At 39.5% G+C, this 12117-nt stretch overlaps 1 protein-coding gene across 3 annotated transcripts in view; it reads left to right on the forward strand.

Annotated features, from left to right (window-relative positions):
• Positions 1-12117, forward strand: part of MSH3 (mutS homolog 3) — a 185146-nt gene that overhangs the window by 139210 nt on the left and 33819 nt on the right. For all 3 annotated transcript variants that reach the window (XM_035014749.1, XM_035014750.1, XM_035014751.1), the window contains one exon: positions 4525-4682. In XM_035014749.1, the coding sequence (XP_034870640.1) occupies positions 4525-4682 (158 nt within the window). The remainder of the gene's footprint in view (positions 1-4524; positions 4683-12117) is intronic.

Here is a 12117-nt window from a genome sequence, read left to right on the forward strand (position 1 = left end):
TAAATATCTTTCTGAGTACTTGTGTATTTTTCTAGGGTAGACTCCTGGAAGAGGAATTGCTGGGTCATGTAGACTGGTATACAGAATCTTTAACTTTACTAGGCATTTCCAAATTGCTGTCATATACTTCCAACATGTTGCAAAAGTAGACTTTTAAGTCTTTTGATGATATGATGAATGTGAAAGTGTCTTTTAAAAATTATTCCTTCAAAAATTTTCACTGTTTCCTTCATTTGAATGTTAGGGATAGCTTATAGGTCCCTTGAAAAATCCTGTGATTACATTTTCCTTTTCCTGATTAAGAATATGTTTTTGGCCTTGTGTATTTCTTTTTCTGTAAATATCCTATTCATGTCCTTTGCCCATTTTCCCATTGTTTTGGTGTTTTTACTATGTAGGAGTACTACTTCTTTATTTTAGACCTTTTCATTTTGTGTTTGGTGACTTAATAGAATATTTTTAAAAAATTAATAGATTTATAGATTTATATTTTTTGTGTTGCTTTTCCTGTCTTGTTCAATGCATCATTCTCTGCCTTGATGTCATTAAGCTGTACTTCCATGTTTCCTTCTAAAAGTTTAAAGTTTGCTTTTCACACTTAATTCCCTTATCTAGATTCAATTTGGGGCCTCTGTGTGAGAGTCAGGCCTAACTCTATTTTTTTTTACATAGGTACCTGATTGTCTCACCATGGTTTATTGAATATGACAATTATTTATTATTATTATTTTTTGCTTATTTATAATCCTATCTCTGACCTATACCAAGCCCTTTATGTATTTTCTTTTGTCATGTTCTTTTAAAGTTTTCTTGACCATTTTTGGGGGGGTTATCTTTCTTTTGATTTGTAGAAGTTTTTTATGTATTCTGGATTTGAGTCTTTGAGAAATATATAATACATATAATCTTCTATTCTGTAGCTTTTCATTTCCTTAAGGGCATCTTTTGGTGAATAGCATTTGATTTTAATGTACTTCAATTTTTTTTTTAAGATTTTATTTATTTATTTGACAGAGAGAGAGCACAAGCAGGGGGAGTGACAGGCAGAGAGAGAGGGAGAAGCAGGCTCCCCACTGAGCAGGGAGCCTGATGTGGGGCTCCATCCCAGGACCCTGGGATCATGACCTAAGCCGAAGACAGACACTTAACTGACTGAGCCACCTAGGCGCCCAGTGTACTTCCATTTTTAAATCTTCTTTTATAGTTAATTATGATTGGTGATCTGTTCAAGAAATCTTTCTCTACCCCAAGGTCATATATTATTGTCCAGTAATCTTTTTTTTTTTTTTTGTCTGTCAAAGCTATAATCTACCTGGAATTGATTTTTGTTTATGATGTAAGTTAGGGGTCAGGATTTCTTATTTTTCTATATGGACATCCTTTTGACCAAACACCATTATTCAAAAGACCATCCTTTGTCTACTGTGCTACAGTGTCAGCTTTGTCATAAGTCAAGTAACTGTATACACATCAATCTGTTTCTGTGCTTTTTTTTCTTAAAGATTTTTTTTATTTGCGAGAGAGAGAGAGTGTGAGCAGAGGGAGGAGCAGAAGGGGAGGGACAAGCAGACATGGTGCTGAGCGCGGAGCCCTACGCACAGGGCTCGATCTCACGACCCGAGATCATGACCTGAGCTGAAACCAAGAGTCAGATGCTTAATGGACTGAGCCACCCAGGTGCCCCAGTCTGTTTCTGTTTTATTCCACTGTGGGTCTTTGTGCCAGAACCATAGTAGTTTATTTATTATAGTATTATAATATTGAGCCTTTCAGTCCATGAACATCGTATATTCTTTCACTTAATTAGGTGTTCTTTAATTTCTTTCAAAAATATTTTGTAGTTTGCTGTGTAGAGGTCTTGCTCATTTAGTTAGATTTATTCCTAGGTATTTGATTTCTTTTGATACTGTGGTAAATTGTACCATTAAAGTTTCTATTTTCAGTTACTAATTGCTAAAATCTAGGAATAAAGTTGACTTTTGAATACTGACCTTCTATCCAAAGATCTTGCTTAATTCATTTATTGTTTATAATAATTTTTATAGACTTCTTTAAATTTTCTGGGAACATAATCATGACATGTAGGAATAATGACAGTTGTATTATTTTCTTTCCAATGGTTGTACCTTTTATTTCCTTTTCATGCCTTTTTTTTTTTTAATGAGTAGATACTGAATTTTATCAAATGTTTTCTCTGTGCCTTTGGAGATCATCTGATTTGTCTTCTTTATTCTCTTAATGTGGTGAATTACATTGATTGGCCTTTGACTATTAAGCCCACCTTATACTCAAAAATTCCACATGTTTATGTAGCTTTGGATTGGTTTATTAATATTCTAAGGAGTTTTACATATATATTTATGGATGAAATTGGCCTGTAATTTTTCTTTCTTGTAATGTTCTTGTCGGGTTTTTGCTATCAGGATTCGGTTGGATTTTTGAAATGTTTTGGTAAAGAGTTGCCCTTGATCTGTTCTGTAGAAGAGTTTTTGTAAGATAAGTGCTATTTCTTATATATTTGCAAGAATCAGTGGGGAAATTATCTGGGTTTGGAGTTTTTCTTACAGAAGGGCTTTTAATTACAATGTAGTTTCTTTAATAGATACAGGATTATTCAGATTATCTATTTCTTGTATCATTTTTGCCAATTTTAAAAAAGCTGTTCATTTTATTTAAATTTTTGAAATACTTGGTTAGGTCACATATTTGGTTGTTTACAATAGGTTTATTATTTTTAAATCTCTGTAGGAGAATTAATTTTATTTTATCATTTTTATCATTCTATTCATGCGAAGTTTCTTTCTTTGCTTTCACTGTGCTAAGCTCTTTCTGTTCCAAGAAACGTAGATTTCACTCAAGTTCCTTCATTTTCTTTTTTTTTTTTTTTTTTAAGATTTTATTTATTTATTTGACAGAGAGAGCGAGAGCAGGAACACAAGCAGGGGGAGTGGGAGAGGGAGAAGCAGGCTTCCCGACAAGCGGGGAGCCCGATGCGGGACTCGATCCCAGGACCCTGGGATCATGACCTGAGCTGAAGGCAGTCGCTTAACGACTGAGCCACCCAGGCGCCCTCAAGTTCCTTCAAATAATGGAGACATATGATGCTCATTTTAAAGCTACCTGCCATAAGAGAAAGGAATCACAGGGAGAACAAATCTCTAGTACAGCTTGGCTTTAGTGAGACTGGAAATATCTGGTTAATTTAGGGTATAAGACAACTTTAGAGATGGAAACGGTTTTCTTTTTATCCCCTCAATAGTAAGACTTTACAATATTTTAACTGAGACCCTCATTATTAGCATGAAGTTTCTCACCCCTCTGGACTCTCCTCTGCTTTTCCTTCCTTTTCATTGCTAACTCCCCCTTTTACTCCCTGTTCTTTTTTTTTTTTTAAAGATTTTATTTATTTATTTGACAGAGAGAGACATAGCGAGAAGAGGGAACACAAGCAGGGGGAGTGGGAGAGGGAGAAGCAGGCTTCCCGCTGAGCAGGGAGCCCGATGCGGGGCTCGATCCCAGAACCCTGGGATCATGACCTGAGCCGAAGGTAGCCGCTTAACGACTGAGCCACCCAGGTGCCCCTTACTCCCTGTTCTATGTAATTTTTCTTCATACCTTTTGTTTCCTCATAACTTTTTATTCATGGTCCCCAGTGCTTTGTGGCCTTGTTCTGTGTTCCGCCAAATTGAATCAGTGCATGGTACTCAGTTTAAACCCCCAAGAGATTATTTGATTAGTTTCAGAAGCCCTTTTATGTGAGGCCACCTCTAGGGCTGTTGGTAAGTTACACAGTGGCCACTCTTGACCAGGCAGGTATTGCCCAGTGTGGTGGGTTCACAGAGCACATGGATGCCTCGGGCTCACTCCTCTGCAGAGGGCTACAGCTGGACAATTTCCCTTAGGATGAGTCTGTATGTGGCAAGTACTATAATTGGTTAATAGAGGCAAGTTCTAGAAATTAAATTAGTACAGGTGTTTGAGCTTTTCTGCTTCCTTTCTATGCTCTGGTGAAATGCCAGTGAAAAATGCTGATAAAGCTGATATCTAGAATTTGTTACTATAAACCTCTTTAGTAGTCATCCATCTGTCACTGAGACAATTCTTGTGCTACCAACCCACATTAGGGCCTTGAGCAATTAGCTATATAATGTGTGTAGTTTTAGGATGGATAAATGAAAATTGATAGATTTTAAATGTAAGCAATATAAAAAACACACACAGAGGCAGATTAATGAATATTTAATGAGAAAGCATAGTAGTTATCTCATTTGCTTGCTCCTGTTGTTTCCTTTTTCATATGCAGAAACAATCCTGTGCGTTGCTCAGAATTCAATGTTCTGCAGTTACACAGTTCAGGTTGAAGACAAGGAGGTCCTCCTTCCCTTTGGGATACTTAATTGGTAACATATTTAAATACCAGAAAGCCATCTTTTGCCTAATGCATTCCCATTTATGGACTAAATTATAGGCAGGGCATAAAAGCCCTTTGGGTACAATAAGTGAAATTGCTTTTTGATTTTCTAGGGGGATTCAGAGAGAGTAATGATAATCACTGGACCAAACATGGGTGGAAAGAGCTCCTACATAAAACAAGTTGCATTGATTACTATCATGGCTCAGATGGGCTCCTACATTCCTGCGGAGGAAGCAACAATTGGAATCGTGGATGGCATTTTCACAAGGTAAAAACATTAGTTCTATTTGAATATATTTCTGAAAATAAAGCAAGCCCACATTGTCACATGAACTTTCTGTGTACATATTTAGATGAATAGATTTGCTCTTAAAATATTTAAAGCTTAGGAGCGTAAAGAAATCATTTCATCATGAATATTAATATCAGAAGAGACCAAGGAGAGCATTTTGTCCAGTTATTTTTAAGTTATTTTTAGTTACTGAGTTCTTTAACAAAAATCTTACATAAAAGATGAATATTTAAACATAAAAGCAGATCTCCTCTGCCTGAGTCAGAGTGGAAGGCTTGCAGACTTGCCTGGATAGGCTCTGCGGAGAACAGTCTGGAAACCAGTCCACTCTCCTTGTTTTATAGGTGGGGGACTGAGAACAGACTGAAAAGGACACTGGCCCAAGATAATTTAATTCATATTCTTTTCTTTTTTACTCTAAGAACATTACCTACAACCAACTAGGTCTTACCCTTAATTTATAATCCCAAATTGCATGTCATATTAGGAATACGGGTGAAGTACCTGGTCTCACTAATAGGAAAATCATAGTTTAATCTCTTTATTCAGATTTATCAGTTCTTAAAGTATTATATTTCTTGCATGTACATTTTTGGAAAAATCAAATATAGTCTATACGTGTGTAGTCAAGCTTTGTGTATAAGTGTTTGATTTATTGTCTAGCTGCATATTTATATGATACTTGACTTTGGAATTACATCAGAATATATCACATGCTGATACTGATGCACTTGAGTAGACATTAAAATACTTTACCTTAAGAGCTTGGTTTTTAGTCTGAGAGTAAGCAAAGCAAAGAGACCTAAATTCTTTTTGATGCCATATCACAAACAGATGTTATTTTGATCTCCGTATATTTGTAGATCAACTCAGTATAAGAAATTTAAGGAATCTGTCTTTACTTTTTAAATTGTCATTAATTTTCTATTTTGTAAAAAAAAAATGTGTGTGTATGTATATGTGTGTGTGTATATATATTTTTTATTTTGGTTACATTATTAGGGAGAGTGACAGAGAAATTTAACAAAGAGAAAAAAGATTAAAAGGGGAAGAGAAAAATAAAAAGAAAAGAAAGGACTTCTTGGGCAAAGTAAGGTGATTTGTCTGAAAGAGAATCTTGTTAGTGAGCAGAATGTCAATTACAGATGTCTTTAGATACAAGTAATAGAAAAGAAAATAAGAGTTTACTTTTCTCATACAGTGAGAAGGCTTGGGGTGGGCTGCTGCTTCAGTGGTTCTGCAGTTTTGTTGGCCTTTCCCTCATAGTTGCAGGATAGTTGCTGTGACTCCAGACATCACATCACATGAGGAAAAAGGAAGACAGAATGCCACAGCCCCCCCCCCCCCCCCCCCCCCCCCCCCCCCCCCCCCCCGGAAATCAGTACCTTTTCAGAAGCCTCCCAGAAAACTTCCACTTATATTTCATTAACCAGACCTATTTCTCATGGCTATAATTGCAAGGGAAACAGAAAGTAAGAATTTGCTTTTGTCCAGCTTTCCTCATGGAGTTAGGCAAGTGTTTGGGAATGGATCCAAAGGTAATCAGAAAATAGTTTTTGCCTAGAAAAAATGAATTCAGTGATAATAATAAAAACAGCTAAACTTTATTATAATAATAACATATTTAAAATAGTAGTGTAACAAACATTTTTATCTATGTATAGGGACTGCCCTATGCCCTCTATATTAAATACTTTATATAAGGTACATTCCGTGATAGCAAGGATAAGCCTTCTGAAAAAGGACAAACCACACTAATTTCAAGAAATTTGGGTATTTATTCATTTTCATATATTCATTAATCCAACATATACTAACTTAGCATCTAACATATGACAGGCACTGGGACTACAATGCAACCATAGTTTCTGTTCCGGTAAAACTTACCTGGTGGAGAAGATCAGCATTAACCAAAAAAATTGTAAAAAAAAAAAAAAAGTGAAATTGCAGCTGTGACAAGTCTACAAAGGCTATGTACAAGATGCCGTGACAGCCTGTGAGACTGGGGTATGATCTGGACAGGGGAAGGCTTCCCTTAGCAAGTGATTCTTGAGGCCTGTCTGAAGGGTGAGCTAACCAATCAAAGGAAGAAAGAGCATTTCAGACAGAGGAAGCATGTGTGCAGAGGCCCTTAGCATTTTTTAAAAAAATCGTAGTTAAGGGACTGAAGAGTGATTCTGTATGGGAGCATTATTCTATATGAAGCTGAAGAATAGGTAAGGGCAAGTTACACAGAGTGTAGAGTGTTAGGAGTTTATCCTAAGCCATGGGAAACCATTAAAGGGTTTAGGCAAAGCTTGGCATGATCACATCTACATTGACTACAATGCAGGGAATGTTTGGAGGAAGGACACAGTAGTAACCTTATCAGTAGTGGTCTTAGGGAGAGGTATCAATAGTTTGGATGAGGTTTGTAGTGTTAGAGTGGAAAGGAATCGCATTTGAAAGGTGTTCAGGAAGTAAATCAACAGGACTTGGTGATAGAAGGGAGATGCAACTGAGATAAATGGAGTTGTCAGAGATGACAGTGGTTTGTGCATCTGGTTGGACAATTCTGGCATTTACTGGAAGAGGGTGGTTTTCTTTTTTCCGTAGATCCTGACTTTATTTTTATATGTAGTAAGTAGAAATACTCTGAAACATTTGAGGGGAGCTGTCATATAGACAGTTGTGTATAGAGTCCAGAGGGAGAGATGAAAGGTAATGATACAAATTTGCTGTGAGACATTTTTGTATAAGTGGTAAGTTAAGTCTTGGGTGTGGGTGAGATCATCTCAGCAGAGAGTATAATAGAGAAAATAGTGTTCTAAGAATGCCAACATGTCATCGATGAGTAAGATGATAAGCTTACTTTTGTCCCCCCCCCCGACAGGGGGACAAAAACCAGGATGTGACATGGTCAGGGGAAGACTCCTCCAAGGAGAAAGGAAGTGGCCAGCAGCCCAGAGCGGTCAGGTGAAATGAAGCCTGAAAAGTCAACTTTGATCTTGATAAAGTGGTGGTCATTAGCGACCTTAGCAAGAGCTATTTTGTTTTTTTTTTTTTAAAAGATTGATTTATTTGTTTTAGAGAGGGAGCATGAGTGGCAGGGACCGAGGGAGAGGGAGAGAGAATCTCAAGCAGGCTCTGCACTGAGCGTAGAGCCCAACGCAGGGCTCAGTCTCATGACCCTGAGATCACGACATGAGCCAAAACCAATTGTACGATGCCCAACCAACTGTGCCACCCAGGCGCCCCAGCAAGAGCAGTTTTCGTGGAGTGGTGGGACCATACTCCAGTTAAAGATGGTAAAGGAGTGAGTGAGAGCTCAAGAAATAGACTGTCTAGGTGTCACCAGGCAGCTTGGCTGGGAGGAGGAGGTGAGAGATCCAGTGAGGGACTTGTTTTGTTTGTTTTTGAATGGTAGACTTGAACATGTTTCAGTGGGATATCCAGGGGGATGTATTAGACCCATAAATTTATGATTTAAAAAATGCATTGATTACCTTGGAGGATATTAGAGTAAGTTAATAATGATATTTACAACAAAAAAATCATTAATCACGTTGGAGAATGAAAATTGAAAAATAAAGAGAATATCAAGCAGCTATTCTCTTTCCACACAGGTGATGAGAGGAAGTTTCTCATTATAGAAGTACCCCAGCTAATAAGCAAAGAAGGAATGGTAGAATTAGAGCATCACCCTTTTTTGCAACCCCTCCAAGGGTGGAGTTTTTCCAGAGAAGTGAATGAAAAAGCAGAGGGAGTTTAAGAGTTAGCAAGTGGGGGCACCTGGGTGGCTCAAGCTGGTTAAGCGTCTGCCTTCGGCTCAGGTCATGATCTCAGGATCCTGGGATCAAGTCCCGCATGAGGCTGCTTCTCCCTCTCCCTCTCCCTCTGCCACTCCCCCTGTCAAATAAATAAATAAAATCTTTAAATCTAAAAAAAACAACAACAAACCAGTTGGCAAGGGTATGTTGGGAATAATAGACCATGGAACATCAACAAAGAAGAGGACCCAGGGGAAAGCACAGTGGTAGGTGGGCTAGAGTCCTGAGAGCTTTGAACAGCCATTGTAGAGGTGCTGTGTGAGCCAGAGTGGGCAGCTTTTGAGGTGAAATAGTTCATGTCTCTGATGAAGTCCAAGATGTGCTCCTGGTGCTGGACGGCTGAGGTAGAAGAGAGGAGGAGAGGTGGCTAAGAGGAGATCTAGGATTATGTAGATGGTGTTGGCTGGTTTAGCTACATGGACCCTCAGTGCTACCAGAAGAGTTGGCAGAGCTCTTGAGGCAGAGAAGAAAATATACACCAAATGTTAACAACTTTGATGAATGAGGGGTTGTGATTTGAAGTTGAATAGCTGACAACATGGACAAAGGGAAGATGTTATGGTCAAATGGTATAACCTCAAAGGAGCTATTTTTATTACCAGAAGGTAGAGCCTAGAAATAAGAGTGGTGAGCAGGAGAATCCTTGCGGTATTGCAGGAGGTGAGGAAATGAATAGCTGATTTTGAAGAGGGTTGCAGGGGAGGGACTGGAGAGGAATGGGAGGGAATACCCATGTGGAGAAGAGAGCAAGGACACAGGAGAGTTGGCTGGCCATTTGGCAGTATTCCAGGGTGCCCAGTGTCTGGCTTTGGGAGGTGAGTGAGGTGGAGAGTTGGATAAAACCTGGCAAGTGTAGAGCAATTTGGACTTGATGTTGGCTCCAAGAACCACAGAGGAGGACACACAGTGTTCTGACTGATAAAAACATGGGAAGGACAAGGGTGGGGCCTGGGACGAGTCTCCCCAAGCTTGGACAGTGGTGGGTCTACAGCTCTAGGTGCCACACACCACAGCCTAACTGGGCTGGCTGGTTGTGGTCCGAAACTTGAGACACATACCGTGTCACCTGGACTCCGACGCTCCTCAGTCAGGCAGGAAAGAAGCAGGTAAAATATGCTTGTGTGATTGCATTGTCCCCAGTGGATATTGCTGAACGCACTCTTTGACCATTGATGTATTTTTTTCCTGCTTCAGGTCTAATCCTGGCACCCATTACTTACTACATATTTTTGCAGAAACTGGTTCCCTGCTCTCTCAGTCTTCCTTTTTTCCTCTCTCCAGTCAGTTTTCAGGCCTCTGTGAGGTGCTGTCAGAGCAGAGCTATGATCAGGTCATTCTGCTGCTAAACCTCTAATGGTGAATAAAGGTCTCCAAGCATGTCAGTCAGGAACCACCAGATGACCCCCAGCCTTTTCAGTCTTGTTTTCTGTTTCTTTCCCTCACCTTACCTATGTGTGAACCCAACACTTCCTTCTGAATTGCAGGAAGCTATTATGTGCTTTCCCATTTTTTTTTTTCAGTTTGTATTATTTCCCGTGCCAGAAATACTTCTACTAATTTTTTTTTTGTTAAAAATCCACCTCCTTCATGAAGTCTTCCTTGATTCCCATAGCCAGAATTAATCTTTCTCATCTCTGTGCTTCCATCATCCATGTATTTTGCCTTGTTTTAAAGCTCTTACCACTTTTAGTTTTATAGTTCTTCATGTACAGGTCTACCTCTACTGTTGTATGGTCCATTCCCAGAAGTTGAGTTTCATGTTTTGTACATTTCCCTTCTCCCTCCCCAAACCTGGAGAGAGGTCCAAACATACATACATAACACTCAAGAACAGGGCTATTGAATGAATGGACCTTTAAGTCAAGATCAGGCAAATGGAAGCTAATCCCATGGGCAGTGGGGAGTCCTTGAAGACGTAGGAGTAGGGAAGTGATGTGATCAGAGTTATAGTTGAGGTTCCAGGAAGATTAATCTGGCCACACTGTGAAAGACAGACTTTACAAAGGCATGATGTCATGCAGTAATTCTTGGGGAGATCCCAAGCATCTTAATTAGACTGATAGAAATGGAAGTGGACAGGGACAGAGGAGAGATGTTGCAGGGTTAGAACACACAGGCCCTGGTAACTACAGTAGTGGATGAAGAGAGAGAGATAAAGAACTGAGACAAGGAGGCATCAAGCCTAGGTGACCAAGAGGAGTGAATGGTGGTACTTGTCAGTAACACTGGGAAATTCAGGAGGAGGATCTGATTTTGGAAGTGATCTTTTTTTTTTTTTTTTTTTTATCCCCATACATTACATCATTAGTTCTAGATGAAGTGTTCCATGATTCATTGTTTGTGCATAACACCCAGTGCTCCATGCAGAATGTGCCCTCCTCAATACCCACCACCAGGCTAACCCATCCTCCCACCCCCCTCCCCTCTAGAACCCTCAGTTTGTTTTTCAGAGTCCATCGTCTCTCATGGTTCGTCCACCCCTCTGATTTCCCCTGCTTCATTCTTCCCCTCCCGCTACCTTCTTCTTTTTTTTTTTCTTAACATATATTGCATTATTTGTTTCAGAGGTACAGATCTGAGATTCAACAGTCTTGCACAATTCACAGCGCTTACCAGAGCACATACCCTCCCCAGTATCTATCACCCAGTCACCCCATCCCTCCCACCCCACCCCCCACTCCAACAACACTCAGTTTGTTTCCTGTGATTAAGTATTCCTCATATCAGTGAGATCATATGATACATGTCTTTCTCTGTTTGACTTATTTCACTCAACATAATCCCCTCCAGTTCCATCCACGTCGTTGCAAATGGCAAGATCTCATTCCTTTTGATGGCTGCATAATATTCCATTGTATATATATACCACATCTTCTTTATCCGTTCTTCTGTCGATGGACATCTTGGCTCTTTCCACAGTTTGGCTGTTGTGGACATTGCTGCTATAAACATCGGGGTGCACGTACCCCTTCGGATCCCTACTTTTGTATCTTTGGGGTAAATACCCAGTAGTGCAATTGCTGGATCATATGGTAGCTCTGTTTTCAACTTTTTGAGGAACCTCCGTACTGTTTTCCAGAGTGGCTGCACCAGCTTGCATTCCCACCAACAGTGTAGGAGGGTTCCCCTTTCTCCGCATCCCCGCCAACATCTGTCGTTTCCTGACTTGTTAATTTTAGCCATTCTGACTGGTGTGAGGTGGTATCTCATTGAGGTTTTGATTTGGATTTCCCTGATGCTGAGCGATATTGAGCACTTTTTCATGTGTCTGTTGGCCATTTGGATGTCTTCTTTGGAAAAATGTCTGTTCGTGTCTTCTGCCCATTTCTTGATTGGATTCTTTGTTCTTTGGGTGTTGAGTTTGATGAGTTCTTTATAGATTTTGGATACTAGCCCTTTATCTGATATGTCATTTGCAAATATCTTCTCCCATTCTTTCGGTTGTCTTTTGGTTTTGTTGACTGTTTCCTTTGCTTTGCAAAAGCTTTTTATCTTGATGAAGTCCCAGTAGTTCATTTTTGCCCTTGCTTCCCTTGCCTTTGGCGATGTTTCTAGGAAGAAGTTGCTTCGGCTGAGGTCAAAGAGGTTGCTGCCTGTGTTCT

This window comes from Mirounga leonina, unplaced genomic scaffold (assembly GCF_011800145.1).
Source record: "Mirounga leonina isolate KUSES-001 unplaced genomic scaffold, KU_Mleo_1.0 Mir_168, whole genome shotgun sequence".
Classification (NCBI taxonomy): Eukaryota; Metazoa; Chordata; class Mammalia; order Carnivora; family Phocidae; genus Mirounga; species Mirounga leonina.